The 25,281-nt window shown below is 45.8% G+C and overlaps 1 protein-coding gene across 1 annotated transcript; it reads left to right on the forward strand.

Moving 5' to 3' along the window:
* Nucleotides 1-2,692: 2,692 nt before the first annotated feature.
* Nucleotides 2,693-9,455, forward strand: T265_14537 (hypothetical protein; the record flags this gene model as incomplete). Its single annotated transcript, XM_009174118.1, has 3 exons — nt 2,693-3,102; nt 3,765-3,985; nt 5,896-9,455. 3 exons carry the CDS (start codon nt 2,699-2,701, stop codon nt 7,833-7,835), a joined length of 2,565 nt encoding a protein of 854 aa, XP_009172382.1.
* Nucleotides 9,456-25,281: the final 15,826 nt, after the last annotated feature.

Below are 25,281 nucleotides of genomic sequence, written 5' to 3' on the forward strand. Positions count from 1 at the left end.
ACTGCCAGGCTACTCAAGCCTAGATAGGAAGTCGAGATGCAGATTTTGTGTTCGAACTCCAAACCTTTCGGCCAGTAAATTCGCTCTCTGACCACAGGTATCTCGCCCCTGCGGTGCTCCCGGTGACTGGCATGGAGTTCTCGAAACCTAGTGTGATGGTTGTCGACAAGCTTCCATTGAGACGTCCAATTTGGACATCCCACTTAAAAATTTTCCTGTCTCCGAAACGTCGAGGACCAAGGTGATCTTAGGGTTTCGCTCGTAGACATTGAGTACACAGACAGGATTGCTTTCCTCGTGGAATACTCTACTCATTGTGCCGCGCGGCGTGGCGTGCGCTTTCGCATCTGCGAAATGTAAACTGCTGCTAAAATGCCGATAACAAAAATACTCGTCCGGCTGCAATACCGAAAGAGTATTGCCCAGCTGCCATGCTATCCGAACGAAGAACAAGTGTTGAGACACTACTTGGTTGCCCAGGCCTAGACGGGAGCAGTCTAGTTGCCAGCTTTGTGTTCGAATCACGAACCTCCAGGCCACCGAGCATTCTCGGGTTGCTACAACAACGTCATCATTGACAGCAACTGCCATACAAACATGAGTCCCTGCTACAAGACTGGATGGAATTGAGGCCTCATTCTTCCAGATCAGCCAATCGATGCGGTAGGTAAATTTCTTAACATGATAGGTTTATAATTTCCGGCGGACTGGCCGGAGCTGATGTTGCTCCTCGAATCGGGAAACGAACACAATAGTCGGTGGTAGACCGCCGTTATTGGTTGAAATAACCAAAATTTTATTCAGAGCCTATAAAGCTTTTGGTCCTGGAAGACGCATGCCTAGTTTTGTCGGGGTCTAAGGGTCTGCTATTTGTAATCACTCGTCCTTACTTCTCCAGATAATCCGTGATGAAGGACTGATACTAGCTATACCACACGCTGTTAAAGGCGATGCACTCTAAACAGCGGAGGTTATTGCTCTTGAGGCCGCTTTGGCTCTGCTGGCATAAGTGAGGTCACAAAACAGATAAGGGAAGTCCTTAGTGCTTTCGTAAGCCTGCATCATTGTTGGTGTCTAAAGGATATGAGCATCAAACCGAGATGCCATTCGTATGACGTCTTTTCAAGTGCAGTCCCGCAATGCATCTGTGAGACGGTTTTTTGACGCCCAAATTAACTGACACCCAACAATTTCTGAGTATCGGTATCTACGGAGCATTATGCATGTATGATGTAAACAATGTGAGTGTCGACGGGGTCCGCCCACATGTCGGTGCGGCGAAGTGCAGCAAACTGCTTATTGCGGCAGCAATCAGCACACAGCAACGTTCCACTGTTGAGTCAACTTTCGATGTCCACCTTGGCGAGCTTCAGTCGTGCAGTCAGGAGAAAAAGTATTGAGGTGTGAAGTCAGACTTGCATCCAAAAATCTGTCTTGCCTATGACCGGGTCCTGATTCACGCCCATGTGAGGGAACGGCAGGCAGTACCGTACGTGTGCATTTTTCTCCTAGCATTTGTTTAATGACAGTTTTTTCATCCTTCTCGTCGTCTCATGTTGCACTACTGTGTACGGAGGCCAGCCGTCCCTAATAACCGAACACCACATCATTTGGACGGACGTGCAGGACACGGGTCAAACGAAGGCATGCCGTGATTGGTCAGAATGCCAGCCAATCCGAGTCAGGCACCTTTGACTGGACGCCTCTCGCCCCCCCCCCACGGAGATTCTGGCACGACCTTGTGCTCTGTGACTACCCTATAAATACAGTTGTAACAATCTTCCTTTGTCCATAAAGGGCTGTGTGGTGCTACCGTGCCTTCTGATCTACCGTGGTGGGCGGAGCAGGAAACCAAGGTACCGATAAAGAGTTGCACTACCGTTCAGTAAGTCACAACACACTGACAATAATATTGTGTGTGGGAATATGCGTGTATCAACGAAGTTGCCATTATTGAATATCGGAGCTCGTTTTCAACGTGTTTAACTCCATATGCTAACAGTTCTTTTTGATCGGTGCTAGCTGGCGAACAAAAATCATGCATTCTGTCTTGGATTGAGCGAACGCGCATTGACGACTCCCGTTACTAGATTCTACCTTCGGGCGAGGAGCTTTTTCTATCGAAAACGTTATCACCCTAACTCGGAGTAATCGACAGCCTAAAGGGTACCTTCAGTAGGTGTACTGTACTAGGACAGTACCGTATTGTAAAGAGCACTGACGCTTTGTATCCGCTGTGACACATTCGGGAGTTGAGAGTCTTTCGGTTAACATGACAACGGTAACTGGACAAGTATGCTATGTGCGACTCTCGGACATTGATACATTCTGTTGAGTGCTTCGTTTGGTCTCCTATATTCAAAAAGTCACTGACGAATAAATCACTTATCTGAAGACCGCAACTGTGAGATTCAACCGATATTCAGATGAATATCTCATTCTTGATGTTCTGTCAGTCTAATAGAGAATCTAGATCACCTGATACCCAGTGTAGTCTTTATACGTTGCAAGCCGTTATCTTGAATGTACACATCATGGGGGATGCCACGTGGAGTTGACGAAGATTTCGATCTGAACCGGGTTGTCTTATGTCACCGTCGTGTTCTTGTGGAATTTCTGTTTTCTTTGACGCTAGATTGTATGCGCTCATTTGATTTCGTTCATTAAAACCGGTTTGCTTTATGTTCTGTTTGCAGCAATGGCGCAGGACCATACACAACCGCTGATCGTGCCTCAGCCCGGATTCTTAATTACTCAGTTCCGTCCGAACGTACCATTTCCCCGCCCGGTTCAATCACCTGTTGGTTTCTTTGACGGTCGTCAGCAGAATCCGTGGGCATCCGTAGTGGGTCATTTGCCCGCTACAGCTCCTCTCCTTCACCCTCCCCCTCAACCCTCAGCTCAAGTGCCAAACGAATCAGTTGACCGGGATTACCGTGTCGTTAGCTACGAGGACTTGGAAAAAATGTTACCAGAAACAAAAGCTTCCACACGAGTCGAAGTGGGCCTGCTTCCCAGTGGCGAGGCTTTCGCTCCAAAGACAGCTGCAAGGGGCGAATATCTCCTTTTTCCATCAAAAGCCAGTTACATCCTTTATTTTACGTGAGTTGCTACCTAAGGTACTATTATACACTCAAAACACATGGGTAACTTCCTGGTTAGCTGCGTCGAAGTGACAGCAAATACTTTGATGACTTAATCCGGATGAGCTTACGTGTGTTGGGTCGTATCAAGTAGCGGGATGCACTCATTTTCAAGCTAGGTTGGTATTAGCAGGGAGTTCGACTGTCAGCGGCGATTCAGTTGAGTCTCCTTTGAGCCCAAATTAGTGTGCGAATGAGTGCATTTCGCTAATCGCCTACAGTTTGGGCTCAAATAGAAATAAGACTAGTGAATACTTGGGGGCTGCGACTACCCTATGGGTTGCAAATAGAGCAAAACCGGCAGTGGTGTGTCGAAGAGTTTTCAACAATCTTATGAGTAGCGTTCTGTCGAGAGGATACATACTGAACTGCGTTTTGTGTGAGGTTTGTCTAAATAGCACTCGCTTTATATGGGGCAGTAACTCCAACTCATATTATGGTCTGCTCATAACTGGGTTCCATGGCGTCAAGTTTGTGTACATGTTACCAAATTGGAATGGAGTAATTGACCTTTCAGTTCTTAGTACTTCTATTACTAGTCTACTGCTGTCAATGATGGGTGCATCCAGCTAATTCGGTGCTCCACTGTTATGCGAACCGTTCTCTCCCACTTGTCAATAGGCATCACTATTTTTCGCGTGAAAATCTCATCCGGGATTCCACTTTCCTCCGAATGCTTGTCAACCGGCTCACACTCCCACTGGACAAGCTCATACAAGCCCCACGCCTTCTCGCTTTGAAAACAACCGTGGATGAGGTGGAACAGGCGTTGATCAACAGCAAAGTGGTTTGTCTAGAAGATATGGGAGGTGGCCTGCGTGGAGTTCGTCGGATTGATCGATGTAAGTTCCAACAGTCTCACCACTACCATTTCTCAACTGCCTGAGAATTTTCCCAAAGCGTTGGTATTTGTATTTCGGGGCCGGTGCCCACTGTGTCTATGCGTTCCTCAGCACACTGGACAATCTGATGTTTGCTATGGGGCTTTCTGTGGTTATCGTCGTATAGACCAAAGCAGATCAGTTTGTTGCCAACCATAAAAGGCTGAGCTACTTGTGATCTGACATCTGGAGCCACCAGTCTACTTGAAGAAAACAGTGGGTTCGCCTGTTTAGTTACTGGGTCTGAAAGCGACGCACCTGAACAGCCCAAGCAAATGCATGGGATGTTTTCCTGTGGACACAGTTACTAGTCTCAGTGTCCGAGGTTCAAAACCTGGCTACCGCGCGTTGTCCGGAAACTAAAGTGATTATATTATGCAACTGAAAGAACTAGAAGGTACACAGAGATGCTTTCGATTGGACCGAATCGCTTACATTGGGCTCGATGAGCCTGGATCTTACTGTGGCGCGATGGTTTGTGTGCCTCCGCGACCCAGTGAGCTGTGCTGGGTTGTGCCTGTGCGACAGTTTCTCATACCAGGCTTGTCATTGATTAGAGGTTAGACCAACACAGTCTACTGCCCCTCCTAGTTGGGGGTTGGAACATGTGTGACAATTGGTCTGTGGAAATGAAATCGTGCTTGAATTTCTCGTCAAATACCGCTGACTTTGAGTCAAGTTTTTCAGGCATAGACCTTGTTCAAGGACCTTAATCGTCCTCCCGTCTAGGTTTGGGTGCTTTGGCAGTATCCCAGTCCTCGTACAACCATAATTTTACGGCAGCGAAGCATTAGTGTTGAACACTGATGTTACGCTGTTGAGGACGTTGATAACAATTACCCTGTGCGTTGGCAGCTGCTCGCTGTCTTTTTGAACACCGGATAGCTTTTGGAGTGGCGGTCCTGGCAGACATTTTTACATCCAGTCGGGATTTCGGCCCGTAAGTGAAATCACTGCCTCGAAAGGCGGTGAAGTACTGCATAGTTGCTTCATTCTGATTGGGAAGTAATCAGCAAGGCGTATCTTACGAACCTCCAGGAAGATTCGAATCCGCGTCCTCCCAAGTAGTATTTGAAGACGACCATGGTGAGGTGATCGAGAGTTGTGGAGCGCGTACCGTTGGTGATTTGCAACAAGGATAAAAAACTGTACCGTGCCTCCCGACATTTGGACAACTATATTTCGTAGTTTAAAAAGTGGAATGACTGAAATGGTGTTTAATGCAGTGTAATCACCGGCGCGTCACGACTTTGGTTTCAAGATAACTTGTTGGGGGTGGGTGGGCAGTGTCTGGCTTCTCACTGTTTACCTTGTACTTTTCAAATCATCAACATATCAGAAAGTATGGTCAGTGGTTAATTCGGACGAAGGTGACTCTGGTTAGAGCGCGAATTTACTAGCCGGAAGGTCCGTGGTTCAAACCCGACCTCTACTTCTCGACTTCCGCTGTCTAGGCTTGGGCCACCCGACAGTATCCCAGCCCTCGTGCTTCCTTCAGGTAGCGTGACAGTTAGCCACCGGCAGGGTGTTACAATTGAACAATTTTTTGGCTCCAAAATGATGTACACCCTTGAAGGCTGTTTGACTGACAACATCTAAAAAGTTTATTTTGATTGAAGTTCATGTTTATGGCTTGTCCAGAATATCAAAAAAACAGCAGTGCGTCCAAACGAACTGGATGGCCGTAGGATTCGTCTGTCTGTTCTGCTTTCGCGTGCTCATGACGAGCTTTAATCGTAGCATGTACCAGCTTTTTGATGTTACTGTTACGTTATATTCCCCCTTTTTATCCATAGAGTACCATCTGGAGAGACTAATTCTAATCAGCCTTTATCCTAGCGCTGCCTTAATGTTTGTTTTTTATTTGTTAGTTCCGGAGGAATCGTGGGTACCATACCCATCGTCCGACAACAGTTTGACAGCATTAGTGACGAACAGGTCAATTCCGCCTCACGTGCCACCAACCTTTTCACCAAATGAAGCTGAGGAGGGTATCCTTGTCACGTCAAATGCTTCAGTGACCGATCTCGGTAGCAACGAGCCCACAGTCGATCAGTCCCCTACATCTACCAACATCAGAGAAATCGGGAGCTCAACCCCCACCGCTATATCCAATCAGCCTAGTTTTGCCAGTCCTCTCACTTCCACTAGTACTGTCATTGGGCAGCTCACCACTGCGTCTGCAAACACTTTCACCTCTCAGGCGACACGCATGACCACGGGACCCGCGAACGCTGCTCTCTCATTCGACCGCTCTCCCGGTGCGAGCTGGCCACCGCAACATGCTGGTGCATTGATCTGCTCTAACGGTTATACTCTGACTGCGGGATCACAGCATTCTATCAGCGTGGGTCCACCAGTCCCCATTGGTGGATATCAAAATAGCCTTCCCAATGGTTCGAACTATGCCTCTCCAATACAGGGTGGAAGTTTACACTCGACCGAAGGTGTGCCCGTCCACGCATTGCCCATTCGGCCAGCATCGTGTCTCCCGCAATACTTGCTGAATCAAGGCAGTCACAATGCTCCTGCCGTGTATGCTGCGGGTCCTACGATGAACTTTGCAATGACCTCTGTATCCGGTGGCCAACAAGCAACCCAGGTCGCCTCACCACCATTCGCTAATGCCGTTTTCACTGGTCATCCTAACCCATTAGCCACTTTGAATGCAACTCAGAGCCAAGCGGCGTGGGCTGCTGCATATATGACTGCACTACAACAACAACAGCAACAAGCTGCCTACGTGCATCCCGCCGTCCCTCCCAGCATGCATGCTCAACACGCGATTCCCTCTCCTGGTCAAACAGCTTTTCCTTTCTACTACACAACCCAACCGTTCCATTTGCCGGCTCAACTCTCACGTCACCCAACAGCTCCACGTTTGTCTCAAACTCCAGTTTATCCGCTGCAAGCCGCATACGCTTATTCATCTCCACATGGTGCTCTTTTGCATACTTCAATCCAACAGCATCCCACTGATGTGTCTAGTCATTTGGGTAAGGGAAGCGCTGGTGTTACAGACGTGGGATCAACTTTCCAATCAATTACCAATGCTACTCAAGTTCCATGTAACATCTCATATCCCTTCCTTTTACCACAACATATGCAAGTCCATCACACGAGCCCTTCCGTTCACAATTCTAATGCTGTGTCTGGGCTGACGGCTGCCGCAGCTAATCTATATATTCAACGTCCTACTCGTCCTAGCTCCACAATCAATAGTTCTGGTCCCATCGGTTCTAGTGCTACATCCACCCCAAGTCCTTCCGTTATGGCCACAGTCCCGCTGTCTGCGAAGTTTCCCACCTCCCACCTCGACGCAAAAGCTAACATTCACTCTACTGTTGGGGAGGTGGAGCCTCAGTCGTTGACCCCTTCGGAATCGACCGAACACCAAGTCAGTAATACGGTAACCTCTGTGTCTCTGGAGTCATGCAACACGACGGTAATATCTTTGGAATCACCCGGTGCTTGTGTTTATTCCCAGCAAAATGTCAAATCGGTTACTGATAGTGCAAACGCTGTCTGTCTCTCCGAGCAAGCATCTGGTACACCTAATATCGCTGTTCCTCTGGCCTCTGTCACGGATGAAAAGCCGGCTCATTTCAATTCTGCAGATGATTCTGAGGATTCCGCGAGTTCCGGTATAGGTGAAATGAACTCAGCTTGTAGCAGCAATACTAGCGATGCACTCACCAATTCGTCCAGCACGCTGACCGACCAAGCGATCGGTCCGGCCCACTATCCGCTGGTTAGTCGTCGACAATATTCTCATTCAAATCGTTTTAAGGACGCGTCATCCAAAACCTGATCTATATTTTCCATACTTTGTCTCCTCTCTACCACCAATACCTTTGCCTCATTCACGCTTTCATTCTCGGTTGTTCGTGTGCAGATCAAACAGCCTCGCCCTCATCTTGACCCTTCCGGCAACGTTTGGATTCAATTCTGCCCTGATAGCGAGCTGAATGAACTGTTGACTGTGACCGCTTCTGCTACAGCACCACTACGCACCACTCCTGCAACTGTGGGAGCATGTGTGAATACTTTTCAGTTGGCGAACTGCTGCTAGTGATCGTCATTCCGCGCATTCACACAAACACCGATACTTCAGAATTTGGTCAAAAAAAATCCCAAAGTTTTGACTGAAACTTCCAAAAAGATTCACCCATTTTTGCCTGCATTGAAAATCAACAGATCCCACTTACTTCCTCTCCACATTGTTGTATTTTTTCGGCCAACGTTTTGCAACCGTCGCCCTGTTGTAGGATGTCAACAATCACCGGATGGTAAATGTTGATCTTTTCAGACTGCCTCATTTACGCGTCGCGGTCATCGTCGTTCGAGGACTCGATGGATGGATGGATGGAGGTTCTGTGATACATTCCCGTGATCTTGTCAATCATACTCTGCTTTTGGCTTGGGTCAGCAACTTCTTGCCTCAATGGCTCACTTGTGCCGAGATAGCCACGTTCTACTTCGTTCTTATCTGTATTGTTCCTGCCTCCTGTTTCTTCCAATCATGCAAAACGTGGTGCACATCACCCACACGGAGATTTGGAACTTCACACATACTTTTACCTCCGGTCGACCCCATCCTTATCGTCTTATATGCGTAATCATCCTATTTTCTCATCTATTCCGGCGGTTCATCCACTTCTTATCAGTACTATTATTATTATTACTATTATCACGCTTGCTAGAACTTATTTCATCTTTTTGTCCTTCTGTAGGTCGTCTCAGCTAGTCATTATTTAAACGCCCCCCTATCCTAGTGCTGCTACCTCGATTGGTGCTCTCCCAACTCGTTTCGTCTGCCACGACTGCCCTTCTTTTTCCATGAGCGAACCAAGCGCCTTATGTAACAGTTTTTCAGTGGATTCTGCTGTTGCTCTGGCCGCCATCTCTTCCTTCTCGGCGTGCTCCTCTTTTCAGCTTCACCCCAATCCATTGATCTGTCTAGGCTACACACACCAGTTTCGGACTTCATCCACGATGTTTCTCATTGTGTGAGTAAGTCTTTACTTTCCCGCTGATTTTACTACTATCTCTGTTGCGTCAGTGGTGCGCGAAGACGCAAGGGGCTTCTGCTTCATGTGGACCGAAACTTCAATTAGGTTTTTCTATAAAAACAAACAAAAAATTCTAGATCTTCCATTTTTCTAATGAAAAAAACCAGAAAAAACTGACTGCCGGCTCCCCACCCCTCCAGACTCATTCAGCTGTGTTGTTGAGGAGAGGATTTTTATTGTGGAAACCATTGGTCTATGATGATGATTGGTGTTCGTACGAAGACTGTAGAAGAGCGTGGTCCAATTTTCCCCAGAACGTCGCACGGTCCTTGGCTCTGAGATGTAATTGTGTCTGCTGCCACTTATCTTCCGACCTGCTCCGAACACAAAATTAGTTGAATAAACTATCAGACCACGCCTCTTTGTTGTTTTTCTCTGTAGTATATCGGGGGGGGGGNGGGGGGGGGGGGGTAGAGCGATAGCTCTGAGGAATCTCGGTGTTGTTCGCTGTTATTTCTGACCCCAGATATCTGTGCGTTGTGTAAGTCCACGCCTCGACCAGCTTGAGAATTTAGGTAAGGTGATCTGATTGGGTTTCCAATCCATTAGAAACTTCAGTTCCAGAGCGCGTTCGCTTTCTAATTGGATCATGATAAGCTCAGAGTAAATCTAGTCCAGTTTTATGTAATGGTGGTCCATAGACGGGCGATTCCACACTCAGACTCGGCTGTATTCTATAATCGGGCGTGTCTGAAGGCCGCAAATGTTCGCGCGGGTGAAGCCGAAAGTAGGGTTTTCTGGTTCTGTATTTTGCACGTATTGTTCGAAACGGATGGACATGGATGTCAGCGGTATGGTTAGAATCGATGGTGAGCAGATGGTTGATAGATGGAGAAGTGAAGGCAGAATTGGGAAGGGTTGTATGACGAATTCCGAATCTCGAATGAAGAAGCGGATTGTTGATCGCATACATGTGGTCACCACTCATGCTAGGGGACAGGATTAGGGGCGTAGATTGTTGCATTGTCTGCAAGAGTCCGTTATATTCGGTGGTACTAGAAAAAGTAGTCTGAATGCGACAGAGCAACGATGTTTGGGAACGGAGGCTCAGCTCGCGTGGCATGACCTATCTGGATTCGTCCACTGGCTAGATTGGTCGATGCCACAAAGGGCACTTGATCATTCCGGCCTTTCGTTTTCAGTCCATCCTCTGGTATATCCCAAGGTGTCCTGGGTTATCCTCCGCCTCAACCACCTCCCATAACGATGCAACAACGCAGTCTGTTCCAAAGCCCACAGTACTGTTCGGGAACAACAGCTAAACGCCGAACTAGGTGCATTACGATCTAGAACTCCCGTCTGAATTTATGCTAATGTCAGCTTAGCCCACTCAATGGTATTCTGAGCTGTTTTTTTTATAAACATCCTAGATGGAGCGAACGTGGGTCTGATCCAGCGATGCTGGTTTCGAAGTTCTCACGTACAGACGTAATGCATTACTGAAGACGTTTCGACAGCCCACGACGGATTCCGCCATTCTAGGGGCTCATCAGATAGGCGCAGTCCACGAGTTTCCGTCAACCTTACGTTCTACCTGAACCCAAGTTGTACGAAATTAGCGAAATGCACTCATTTGCAAACCGATTTGGTTTTGCGGGAGATTCACCTGTAACTTAGCTGGATCTCTCGTTTATTATGTTTTTAAGCGTCAGTTTCTAGTCATGTGAATCTAGCATCGCTTCTGCATGGCTTCCTCCTTGATTGGCAAGACTATGAAAAGTTCGGAACGGTTCTGCGGTTGGCTAGTTCAGGTCATCGTATCCTCGGCCTTTGTCGACATCCCGTAGGTTTAACGGAAACCATTATCCTTGGATAGGTTCCACTCCTTTTTGCAGCATACCAGCTTAGCTGTGCTTCGGGCTGGCAGTTTTCAGATATCCCAATGTAATCAAAGGGCTTTGGGGATTGGGTTGCTCATTCATTGATTTGGTGACGACTCCGAGTGGAAACAGCGGCTTAGCATTCAAACATGGGAGAATTACGCCAGGGCCGTATCGGACTACTAGCCGACAGTATCTAACCAAGGCCACTGCGAGTACTGCAGACCCATTTCAGCGTACGCGGCGAAACGGATGGTGCACTGATTTCACTAGGAAGGTGGGTCGTAATAGAAGCTGGCTCGTTCAGTTTGTGCATCTCGCTTTGCTTGAGTACTAACATGTTGCAAATCGATAGAAATGGGTAGGATAAAAAAACGCTTCCATTTAGTCGTGGTCGCTAGTTCTACGAAGTTGACATTGGTGGCCAAATACCGGAATGTTGAATTATCTTTGACTATTGGCAAATAAATTAGGCCTGTGAAGCCGTGGTGCTTAAGATAGTTCAGTGGTCAAGGGATGAACTTACTGCCCGGAATGTCCACATTTCGAATCCAATCAAGGCATCCCGACTGCTCCTGTCTGGTCTAGGGCAACCTGACAGTATCTCAACTCTCGTGTTTCATTTGGTGGCATCGTAGCTGGGTAACGAAAGGGTGTTAGGGCTGAATAAACAGCCTGGGTTAATCGATAGCTGCTTCTGTTGGTGGAAGTACATATTCACGACTGGCCACGGTCGTCTGCTTTTTGTGATGCACAGGCTTCGTTCCTTACGACAATGAAAAATTGCGGCCGCGAGTAAAGTGGATATCATGTGTCTTGAAAAGCACTTCGTTTGCTCCTCGTTCAGCTGTAGGAGTTTTTTTTCAAAACCTAGATGTCATATCACGCGAGGGCTGAGGTGGTGTCCGGTTGTTCAACCAACAGACCTTTCATTCAGTAAGTTCACTCGATCTCTAGTCGTTCTTTGCTTATTTATGGCAGTGAACTGAGTGTCATTCTGAAGGACACTGAACGGAAGGGTGTTCATGTATATATTTTTATTCTATGGAAATGGCGATAATTTCATGGGACTGAGTAGCCAAGTGGTGTATAAAACGGATGAAAAACAGGATGTCCTACACTGTATGCTGTTGTTTCGTTGGATGTTTCCCGTTTCCAGTTGTTCGAGTGGTTGAGTTCCTTTGCACGGTTTAGGCAGGCGGCACACACGAACCGACTGGGGAAATCTGCTGATAACCCATGTTCTATGGCACAAGAGAGTGGCTCGTGATCAATATCTTATTTAGCTGCTGTGCGTGCTCTTAAGGAAAGTAATACTTTTCGGAGCAGCCCTTCCTAGAACGCCATATCAGTGTTTTCTGAATCAAACATTACTTTTAATAGACTGGGTGCTACCTCTCTCCATCGGTTGCACTTCAGAAGTGCTAATCGGAATTGCACGCTTGAGCCGTAACAATGACGTTAACCGTCCTTCATTGAAAGGGTTTCTGACAGAGAAAAGTTGACAAATGTCTGCTTAGCAAACGTCTTCGTGTGCAAGTGGTTAAGAGCTGTCGTTTTCACCGTTTTATGACCAATGCAGAAGCATTCCGTGAACCTGAGTAACCAGACCGTTCTCTTGGAAACGCTTCTTCAGAAACACTATCCGTTTTAATAGCGTTCAGCTGTAGCACCCTTCCTGTGTCTAGCTGCCATGCCACCCGAAGGAAGCACGAGGGCTGGGATACTGCCAGGTTGCCCAAGCCTAGACCGGGGAAGTCGAGTGGCGGAGGTCGGGTTCGAACCACGGACCTTCCGGTCAGTAAATTCGCGCTCTAACCACTTAGGCCATCTCGCCCCCATCCGTTTTAATGCAAACAACCAGAGGTTTGTAACGTTTTTCCGCTCCGCAAGAGGCACTCTAATCGACGCGTGTAACATACGAAGCAGGAGCTTCTATAGCAGTTCATCAAGATACGTTGATCCGATGTGCGTTCATCAGGAGGTCAGGAATAACTAGACGCAACTGAAATGCACTATGATCTGTAATCGCTTGTGCCAATTTTCGACCCCGAAGATTTTCCAACAGTACCTGCGAACTAAACAGACATAGGCGAATTCTCGGACGCTCACTATCAAGGGATATCCATATAGTAGAACTTACTCTCGTGATTCCAGTGGAGACGTGAGGAACGATCCCCCATTAACCATATACCTCTTGGTTATCGTTTGTATCTGTCAATCCTATAATTTTGTTCTGAACGTAAGCGGTGCCATAATGTTCACCACGCAATACTGATAGTCACGTTCTTTTTTTATCGAGGACGGTAGCTGGGAACCTTGAAAACCAAATGGAACGAACGTGTTTGACATTCATCCTCCTGTCCGCTGATCACGCTGTTTTGGAGGCCTCACCCGCTGAGGCGATAGCTGTGAACGCAACTGGTTTTTCTGTTTACGGCCCACATTCGCCGCTAAAACATTTATCAGATATCTTGAAGCTTGAATGAGCCTCATAACGAAGCGCGCAGCAGACGCGAGTGCTCGCCTTATGCATGAAGAGTGGTACTCGCGGACAGTGACTTCAGGCACTCCAAGTTAGAGGTTCGAACCGAGCCCTTGCGTCTCGACCTCTACCTAGGCTTAGGCAACCTGCCAGTACCCCGGCCCTCATGCTTCCTTCGGGTGGCATGACAGCTAAGCACCGACAGGTTGTTACATCAAGTTAGAGGTAACAGGGTGTCCAACCTAGCGAAATTAATGCAATTCCCATTTGACGTCAAGTGTGGGCAGCGCCGTGTGATGCTGTTGAACATTTCTGAAACAAGAAGAGTAACTGAATTGGGAGCTTATCTGTCCAGAATCGGTACGATTTGCTTGGTTTTAGAATTGGACCACCTTTCGACAGATACTCTCATTTGCGCACGAACTTGGTTTTGACAGGAGACTCAACTGAATCCAGCTGAACCTCTCGTTTATGATGGTTCGCCAATGAGTATTGTGCATTCTTTATTAGGTTCCAGCAGACGGAATTTTTGGCTCGTAAAATTATTTGATTCAATCTATGGGGGAAAGTGTTGGTAGCTCAGGTAGGGTAGATGGTCGTTGGCTTGTTCGCTGAGCTGGGCAACTGGATTGCAAACGTTTCATCACCAATGTGGGGTTGCCCCATAAACAGGGTCGGTTCTTCTAACAGACAGGAAGGTCTCTCAATGAGGTAATGAAATATCCCAGTCTCACAATTATTTGCAATACGAGTGAGTGAGATGTTACTTGGACGGAATTTTACCCAAGTTGGAAAATAGTGTCGTGCACAATTTATACCCATGCGTAAAGTCCCGAAATGCATGTGTAGGTGGGAAACATCTCATGGATCTTTCTGATAAGCACACTGTTATCAATACGCAAGGGTTGTTTGTACCATTATAACAACTAAAATGGTGGCCAGATCTGTTTGGTGGGCGAGACGGCCCAAATGGTTGGAACGCGAATTTACTGACCGGAAGATCCGTGGTTCGAACCCAACCTCTGCCCCTCGACTTCCCCTGTCTAGGCTTGGGCAACCTGGCAGTGTCTCAGCCCTCGTGCTTCCTTCGAGTTGCATGGCAGTTGAGCACAGAGAGGGTGCTACAGCTGAACGATTTCTCCGGTAGCCCTATATCAGTTTCAGATTTTTCGATGCTCATTCGGTAGGTAGAGTCCTCTAATTCCGATCAGGATTGTTTTTTCTACTCGATTACCAATCTGGACGTATGTGATGGTTTGCAAACCAGAGTGGCGTTTGCGGAGAACTCATCTGCATGTTTCTGTCGAGACGATATTTGTGTCTCTGAAGTACCCACATTTGTGTAGGACTACAAGAGAATAAACACATTTTGGTGAAGTCGGTAGCGAGGTGTGAAGAGTTTTAACCAAGTGCTGATATACATGAAGTGTGAAATTGTCAACCCGCAATCCTTTAAGATGAACTCACGGGACATGGAGGGTTTTATCGCCTTTGGAACTATGACTGTTAGGCAGCCTACGCTTTTTTAATACTTGGAGTTGTAGCCAGCAAACTGTATGCATTTTATGCGTCACCAGTTCATAGTTTCAGGATGTCAAACGAGCTGACTGTGCCTCAGCCGTCTTGTCTCTTTCGGATGATACGGCAGCTAGGCAGCAAACGATTGTTATTACTAATTTTATTGGTTTATGTTAATTACTGGGAGAGACAAACAAAGTGCGCCGGTAGGAATATCAATTGGTCTCATGTTGTGTCTGGTGAATGAGAAGGAGAGATAAAACTGGACTCATTGGGAATCAGGCCGCTTCCTGTTTGCGTCAGCCTTAAGACATCACCATTGTCAGTTCCAGTTTCATTGACAGAATCGAATTGATGGTTTCTCCTCTTTGATATCCGTATGACTCCTCAAAAACCACACAGACGGTGCACTTGGTCGCTTCGTTTCTTCCATGAAAATCCTACGGTTTCATTCAGTGGCGAACCTACTAGACAGTTCCCAAACATCGTTTAACGAACCCCTTTGGATTTGAGTACAAAGTGAGCAAATTGGATACCGAATAGAATATGATGTTTTAACTTGAAGCCAAACCACCATTCGCTAATGTCTGTTGCCTGCTCATGGCATTGTCTGTTGCTAATGTCTGTTGCCTGCTCATGGCATTGCTATGAAGTCCTCACTTGGTTTGCGCTTATGGTATGGCATCAACTGAGTTATTCAGTCGGTGATTTAGATCATTTTCACTGCCATATGGGCGACGATTCTTGGTTGGATGTCAGGAAGCGTGATCTCAAAAGCTTGGTTGAGGGATTTTTTGGTGCCCACTGTGTCGCATCAGGATTATTACTGAAGGGGAAAAGGTAATCGATCTCCGTTTCTTAGTGGATCGTCTGTCAGGTGACTCTTTACAGCGTACACTGTATAGAAATAACAGTTATAGTGAACATCACATTATTTCATTGTAAGGAGCCGAGCGCCAATAGCTAGGATGATATGCTTACGTGACGCTGTGTGGAAGACCGACATCTCTTGCCTAACATTCTTCGGGATACTAGCTGGTCCGAAAGATATAAAACCAAACAGACCTACAAGTAGATGCTGTGGAGGAAAAGATTTGGTCCTTCAACCCTGTCGTTGAAGAATGGAACTGTAGTCGAATGAGAAGAATAAATAATATCACAGAGCCCTTCAGCTGTTCACGCGAACTATTTTCTCACAAGTCATCTAATTCTACTGAAGAACAAGGACAAGCGTCTGACGATAACCATACCCAAGGTTTTTCACCCCTCCCGTCTGTGACACTTTCCACATCAGTTACACAACCTGTCAGCCTTCCACTCTTATCAGGAGGCAGAGTCCAAAACGGTGGCCCGGCAACAAAACAGAGTCAAATACAAACGTGATTGTTGCTCATCTGCCCGACATAGGTCGGGAGATAGATACAATCACGACTTTTATGACTTATTCTCGGAGACCTTCACCCCACATAACCTGAACTATGAGCATTCGTTCTCTGCACAAGGACGGGGTCCTTTCACTAAACTGGCCATGTTCGTAGGACGGCACGGATGGTCTTCCCGGCCAAACATATGTAGAAACATACCCGGTGGAAACCAAGTAACACTTTTTGTCCCTATATTCTTGTGTTAGGGTTCCGCGTCTCTTTTGCTGATAGGACTGAGCTCGAGATAGCTCGGTAGTTAAGGCGCTAAATTACTAACAAGAAAGTCCGTAGTTCGAATCCAACCCCGGCATCTCCTCATCTCCTGTCTAGACTTGGTTATCCTAACAGTCTCTCAGCCTTCGTACCTCCTACGGCTGGAAGAGCTGTTGGGCATCGAAAGGGTGTTCCATATGAATGGCTACTTTATATTGAGATGGATATTGTTGAGTGGATACTCTCTGACGAGATCAAGTACACTAGGAAAAGGATTTTTTACATCGATTTATTGTCAAAACCAACGGATCCATTGAACGCGAGAAAGAATTTCGTGAATACGGACGCTGTGCACCTTAATTGACATTTAGACGAAATAAAACCTCTTCGATAGCATCAATAACTGCGTCATCATCGGATTCGCCCAACTGGCTTTTGCCGTTTATTGTGGTGTGTAATATTTTTAGACGAATTGCAGACACATTCGCAGCAATCAACGCGTATGTGCATCCAGCCGGTGAACACAGCCCAGATCATGTTACCTTCGTTTGTCAATGAAACGGCTAACAAAAGTGAATGGACGAATGATAAAAAGCGAAGCCTCGTGGTTGCATAGAACTGACTGTCGCTTCGAGTACACCACATAGTGTTGGATGAGAACAGCCATAGAAAGGGTTTCTCACGGACACGCCTCTGAAAATCAACGCCAAGTGTTTGGACTTCGAAAGATATCAGTTTGTCGCTCGTTTGTTCTGCGAACTCTTTTTTCCGGACACCCAAACAGTAGTTTATAACTAGCTCAGACGAGTAGCAATTTCACACCATGAGTATAACTTTCATCTGAACCAGCAGTTTATAGCCAACATACGGCCATGCAACGTGGATTCCGAATGGTTAACTGTTCAAACCGCTGGCCGGATTCGAAACCTTCTGAGGTTTTGTGAGATGTGTACTGATGATTAGGAAGAAAACGTTGCACAATGCTGCTTATACTTTCTCAGTATAGGTTGGGTGAAATCCCAGTTGGCCACTTTCACTTATCAGCTAAGTTCAGTTACACCAGTGTGACAGTTTAATTTATCATCATTAGCTCGAATTCGACATAGCGCAGCGGTCAAGTTGCGAAAATACTGACCGGCAGGTCTGTGGTTCTTACTCAGTTCTGAACTGATGGTTTCTGGGCATCCTGATAGTACCTCAGCCCTCGTGCTTCGTTTAGGTGGCATGTGAGTTAGGCACCAAAAGGGTCGCACGAGCTTTTTTTGGACGCAAAGTCGTCGGGTTGCAGTTACCTCTGTGATCAGTGATAGTCTGGATCGTACCAGGCTTGATCGGTTCAGAGATACCCGGTATATGACCTCGAATGCGTCTTCTTTGTCAGTAGTATGACTGGATTTGATTAGATGGGGCGTTTGAAGGAAAAATTGATATGTTCTGTCACTAGGTTCTGTTTGCACTCATTTGTATGCTTCTACCAAAGACGTTTCTCATCAAGTGCTCGTTGGAGAAAAACACGGAGCATCCGACTGTGCCACAGTTAGCCAGAACCCGTCATGTCTTAAGCAGGCAGCACACCTTCGATGTTTTACACCAGATTTCTCTGAACCGATATCGGCTAATGCGATTCAAACTATTATCAATCACAGTTCGGAATCCGACCGCAAGACCCACCTCCCTGCGTTCAAACGGTGGAACTAGTTTGACCTTTGAACTTAAGGTGTGAAAAACTCGGTATCACAAACTTGTCTAACACTGGCGTCGGTCAGTTAACCAAGTGACCCATTGACCCTTTTAACCCCCTCCCCTCTCTTCTCTTATCTATCCGACTGAAGTAATTGGGTTTCACATTGTCTGTGGTTCAGTCTTAGAGTGGCATCTCGATCGTGGCAACGTCCGTAATTACTCCGAAAAGTATCGATTGCCGCGGGTTGACAGAACGCTAGCAACCGTTGTCACCTAATCAGAGGGTGTTCACGATAGACTGATCGTGGGTCATTAGGTCATCTTTATGCCTTTCATCGGAAAAACGGCAAGACAAATGTTAAAGTGAATCGACACTCAGCGAATATGCACTCCTTTGAGAACTAATTTGGTTTTTCGAGAGACTCACCTGGAACCCAGCTGAATCTCTCGTTTGTGTATACATGAATCATCACTCAGTTACTTTCCAAGTAATGTGGTGTTAGTGGGCATGTCGAACTTCCATTTTAACAATTGGAATTAAACATTTTGCATGGATACATTCAAATTGGCTGCCGGTCTACTTACCGAAAACTATGTTTTCCTATAATTTTCTCAATAAAAGGAGTGAAAAGATACCTTTTATGCTAAGCGTGAGTAAACACAGATGTCACGTTTACCGAGATTAAACATTTAGCCCGTCACCTACCACTCAAGTGGTAGGTAAATCAATACCTTACACGCACAGAGTGTGACCTGTTGTGTTCTGACTAACCTCACCTCCAAAGTGGCAAATAGCTCCAGGTTAGGCTTGCGCAGCAGATTTTCGGACATCCGAGAAGTGTCAACTCTGCTATTTGTTTCAGAAATATTATTGGTGGCCGATGACCTCCGGCCACTAATCACTCTTTAATCATGAACCGTGTCCTACCAGCTGTATGAATTCTCGGGAATCTTTCAGGTATCTGCCGTGGAACGTATCGGTCAGGACTACCTATCTACTTTGCGTAGCAACGACAAATGAACTGCAATATAATATGTGCAGTAGGCCGGTCGTGTACTCAGACTGGACGGTATTCTTTCTGGTTGTAGAGGCCAGGTGTGATTGAGGTGGCGGGAACCTGCGTTTTCAGGTGAATTTCAGTTTGTGTCTGGATTTTTTCTTTACAATATTTTTGTCTTTAAACACTGGACGTACGGTGTCAATCAAGTTTGTGAGCCTTGTGCGAAAGACGTTGTGTTTGGTTATTTCGGGCCTCCTGCTTCCAGACATCCCCCTGTTTATGACAACTAAGTGGGTTCCATCTGCGAAATCCGGTTGACTCTCTTCATCCGTGGGTCCACTTCTGAGCAGTGAGCATGTAGGTCTGAAGGTCGTTCGACGTACTTCCGTCCTCGAAGTTGCGTCTTAGACGTTTGGTGTTGTTTTTAATGGAGCATCCTGGTATATCCATCTGTATGCCCACAGCTTTCTGTTCAACCTTGGTTCACCTAGACGGAAACCAGGAGATAAAGAAAGCTAACTGGAAACCGATTATTTATCGGAAGTCAGCACGTTCATAATTTGAGGTTTTGGACTTGGAATGACCGGTCTGTGGGGCCTTCAGTTGAGAAAGAAGCTGACATGTGCTAGTCATTTTCTGGAAATTTACCAGCTTGATTTAGTAGCCTTTCAAAGGTCTGCATTGTGTGGCGCTCGATCACGAAGCTGAGACTCTTACAACCTAAGATAAGTTTGAGGTGCTTTTAACTGGAACGGCAGAGGTGATAAAGTCTCCAGAGGCTTCGAAAAGGAAACTACTCACAAGGTTGCTGAAAACTCTTCGACAGTCTATGACCGGTTTCGCTCCTCTTGAGGTTCATCAGGCAGGCGCAGTCCCCGAGTTTTCCGTCAACCTAATGTTCTACTTGAACCTAAATTGGACTGCTTTCGAGAAATACACTTATTTGCCCGAAGAAGGGCGAAACCGATCGTGGGATGTCGAAGAGTTTTCAGCAACCTCGTGAGCAGTCTTTTTATGAAAACATACTGCGATATCTCAATATCGTGCCGACTGAAACATGAAGCGGCCTGTGTGCAGCACATTCAGTTGTAGAATATCATGAACGAGAGATTCAGTTGAGTCCCTCAAGAAAACCAAATTGATTTGCAAATGAGTGTATTTCTCCAGCGGCTTCTTTTCCCTCTCCGGAAACTGATGGCGTGTACACGGAAGCCTGTCCAGAAAATAGTTGGAACGAAATCTGGCCGCCACGAAGTCAGGATTCTTGGTAAGCTTGAGAAATGACAGCTTGAAGAAAAAAATACTCTTCGTAATGTACTACTCATAAGGTTGCTGAAAATCCGTCGACAGCCCACGACCGGTTTCGCCCTTTTTTGGGGGGGCTCATCAGCTAGGCACAGTCCCCGGGTTTCCGTCAACCTAATGTTCTACTTGAAACCAAATTGCGCGAAATTAGCGAATATACACTCATTCGCAAACAAATTTGTTTTTTTTCTCGATAGACTTACCTGGAACTCAGTTGAATCTCTCGTTTGTGATGTTCTCAGGCAACTGAATATGCTACACCAGGTCTCCCCATGTTACAGTTGCTACGATATTCGAGATATCGCAATACATGTATATCTTTGTAATGTATTACTCACAAGGTTGCTGAAAACGCGTCGTCGAAAACAGTACTCACCACTCGGTCCGCTGTTAATAGAAAATACGACACTATCGAGCACCGGCGAACTTTTTGACTATTATGGTAGATAGGTTGGTTCAACCTCGGTTCTGCGTACAACACAGTCCATTCTGCCTCCATGCTAGATGCTTCAACTTAGACGCATTCAGTCAAACCTTTAACTTGTGCAAACACATAGCAAACGTAGCCGCTTCTTAGTGACGTTTTACTGGGAAGAACACAAGGTGGATTGGTTCAGCGACCAATATGAATGTACATAGTTCGGCAGCTTTGTCCCCCATTCAGAGTAAAAAAAACGGAGTCTTTTCCATTGTCCGTACCACAAGGCAATAGAAATCTGTTCAAAAAGTATTCCGATGGAAGGAATGGATTTCCCGAAAAACGTGTTTCGATAAAATGATCATTTAGATGCCTTTCTGCTCAAATGCTTCAATTGGAGACCTCCCAAAGAAACCCCACGCCCGTTTACTCTCGCCCTCTATTCAGTGGCGGTGTGACATTTGGTCTCGTTTGATCAGCTGATCGCTCGTCGGCTTCACCTAATTCGCAAAACTCACGTCAGCTTTGTTATTATTGATCTCTTAGCATTGACTACTCTTTTTTAACCAGCTTGCTTAGTAGCATGTAAATATAAATGTATAAACACAAAGTTTTGTTTGCTCATGTAACGCCGTAATCTTTTGACAGTGGGGATCTTGTGAACGAACGTGAAATCTATGGAGTTATTGGGCTCTCCAGATCCGACAGTAACAATCAAACTTTCCATTAACCATATGATTCCCTCAGTTGACTTTCCAAATCTGTTCATTACTCATGCCGACATCGTTGTTTGTGGACGAGGACGAAGTTCTTCATCAGGCTTCTCAGAACTGTTTGTGCTGCTGTCAGAAAACTCATCGAGGTTGTTCCGCTGAACTTGAGAACGTGGGTTTGTTTGCCCGTTGTCGTCACGCCACCCTTAGGTGGATCCTCGCGATGCGGCAGCCTCCAATGGGACAGACTAATGTGAATGGGATATACTACAGCATACTGGGTTCGTAATTCTTTTGTCACGCTCAACCACATGCTTTGTAGAAGAACGTTGTAAACGAAACACATGTATGGGTCGAGCACACCCTTCTTTATCCATTTGCGATATATTTTCTTGGCATATTCGATCCCTGGGCTGGAGTAACCATAGTACAACTGCATCACCTTCAACATGACGAAAGTATGCCACAAATGTGGCCTCTTCTCTTTTAGAAGACAGAAAGGTGAGACATTGAATACGCTTTTTAGAGATATAGAACAACAAAAACAGCTTGCTGAAATCCGGTCAGATGTAAGAAATCCCTGATCTTGTCTGCATTGGAGACGTTTTATAAAAAAAGTTTTACCCGAGAGAACTGGAATTACTTCATTACGGCATCCGAATTCATCATCCTGGTTAACACATGTGGTCATCTGTTTGTCGCATCCGGTGGTTGGGTGACTCAGAAATAAATAAATGTTTGTATATCTAAGAGATAAGTAATGGTGAAAGCGGTCTGGGAGTGAAAATTGCTCACGTTCCCCCGCAGATCGCAAACATCAAAACTGCTGTCATGTAAGATGGCATTCATATATCCAAACTACGTCGGGCCATTTGAGTAAAGTTAGTTAGTATTTCCTGTAGACTTTTTCAACTTCAGTTTTAGAGATAAGTCGTAACAAAACGCCATCATCATCATCGACAGCAGGACATCAGTGTTCAACACCGATGCTTCACTGCCGTACAACCATGACTTATTTGAAAGCCTTATTGTGAAGAAAAGAATAAAGGTGGATGGGGGAGGGACTTAGTGCTAGCTTAACACAATCATTCCGAGGTGCCTCCACCTCCAGACATTCACTCAGGCAATCTGGATAGAAACTGACAACAAGAACGCCACTGACATCGGTTGGCAGCCATATCTTGTAGTGTCTCCAACCAGGCACAGTGAGGATCACGCGGTCCCCATCCTGGAAGGCGAGTAGCACCGACAGCATCCAAGCGTTTCGTGATCTCCTTCATACTCCTCTGCCAAGTCAACAATTGGCTATCTCTCTGTTTGCGCCACTGAATTGCACATGGAAAACAGCACTGTCTTCGGCAAACGATGGTTCTGCATAGGTAACACATGTTCCAACCAACGCAGCTTCTGGTGCTGGACACATTCTTCAATGGAAGTACCCGTTACACAAGAGAAAACACGCTCTCTAACTGCCTCGTTACGGATTCACCGACACCAACCCACACGAGCTATGGTTCTGAGGCAACGATTGTCGAACACCTGAAGACGTCTCAGTTCCGCTGCTCGAATAGGCCAAGTCTCACAGCCATACAATAAAACAGCCCGTACTGTAGCTTGATACACACGTCCCTTCAGATTCAGGGATAAACCATTCTGACGCCATAGGTGTCTCAAGTTAGCAAACGCGGCTCGAGCCTTAAAGATTCGTGCATTCACCTCATCTGTCACACTGCAATCACGCCATCACGCCGTCCAAAATGAATATTACGGCATTCCGGAGAAGGATGCAAAACCTGGTGTTTAGGAGGGTTGGTTAACTCAAATTCGGTTGAGTAGGAGTAAAGTGGAGGTCATTCTCGTGTTACTGACCAGTGATCAAATGTTCACCGGATGCATTACAGATTTTTCCGCAGATCTAATGTTATCACACTCCACAGCGTCTTCAAAAGATCTAGACAGTCAGTGGAAACCGAACCGGTGCGTCCGAGACAGTCAACCGTCCAGAAAGTTGCGAATTTATCTCAGCAAACGGAGAAGAAACGAATTAGTGATTCATCTGTTCCTTCGACGCACGAAACTGAGTTCTGTTTATTATTCATACTAAGCAACGTATGACTGTCTGACGTTAAATAATCACACAACTTCGGACCCGCGCACACCAAGAATCATGGTTGTACCAGCGGTAACATGCTGCGCGCACACTTTGGGGTTTCGACCAGGAGTGAACCGAACGGCAGTCAACATAACACTACATTCTCCTGCACTGTTAGGCTAGGTCATTCACGGCATTGGCATCGATGCGACAGGTAATCAGCTGGCAAAAATTCTGTGCATTGATTTCAGTTTTCTTTCTCAAAACGCTGGTTAAAAGAACAAGGAAATCTCTGGAGAATACCACATTGCAACCTGTCTTCTTGCTACACTAGTCAAGCAGACCGTAGCTTGTGAAGAGCGGATCGACTTAGTTGTCTTTGTACTCTTTAGATGGGATTTCCTGTCACGGGATTTTTTTCCCAGTGTACCTTCAAGCCTTCGCGATAAACTAATTAGGGAAGATATCTCTTCTACTGAAGAAAAAAACAGGACACAGTCGTTCAAACCACAGCTGAAGACCACGTGACAATGCGCTCCAAGACAGATGAATCACATCACTCTACCGAGGACGAGTCCACGATTACATCTACATAGACTGTACTTCTGTATCCACACTATAAATTAAGTGTATGCCGCATCACAAACTAGTTTTTTTTTCAGTACAAATTTCAGAACGTTATCCTGAAAAAAGACCAAATTTCAGCTCCCTCGAGATGCATGAAGCCCATGCTGAAGTGGACTGAAGCAAAATTATATAAATACTCTTATTTACGATGTTAGATTGGACATTTGTTGACCGAGTATACACATAGTGATCGACAATCATTCGGCTGTCATTTTGGTGTCTAGCTGCCATGTCACTTGATGGAAGCATGAGGGATTAGATACTACCGCGTTGCACAGGTCCAGGTAGAAGTAGGGATGCCAAGGTTGGGTTCGAAGCATGGAGCATCCGGTCAACAATAGTACAATAATATAACACAAATATACATTATATAATTTATACTATATATTATACATATCTTGAGTATAATGTAGTATAATATAAACGCAAAATAATGTAATAAATACGATATATAATATAGCCAAAAATATACAGAATCCAAATGAATAAAACTACTTTTAAAATTCCTCCTTTCTTGTACATGGCTCCCTCTGTCGAGGTCATACTATCTGTAGAGTTGCTTGCTTCTCGGGCTTATCAAGGTAAGCATAGCGATTCGTGGTGACGGAACTTGAAAGTAACATGTTTCTGATAGTGAATATAATAAATCAACTTATCCCAAAAATATCATTACATATTTCTGCATCTCACTTGAACACTTAAGCCCTGTCCATGCCTCCATATATGCTAAATTTTACATACCCCTAAGACGACTTTCACACGTTTTCGGTCTGATATTGTCTTCTATTTCCACAAGTCGCCTTGGATGTGTGGAAGCCCAAAATCACGTGACATTCTCAAGGTGCATTATAGTTGTATGAACCAACGTTTGGACATGTGACTGTCT

Source organism: Opisthorchis viverrini (genome assembly GCF_000715545.1).
Source record: "Opisthorchis viverrini unplaced genomic scaffold opera_v5_214, whole genome shotgun sequence".
Classification (NCBI taxonomy): Eukaryota; Metazoa; Platyhelminthes; class Trematoda; order Opisthorchiida; family Opisthorchiidae; genus Opisthorchis; species Opisthorchis viverrini.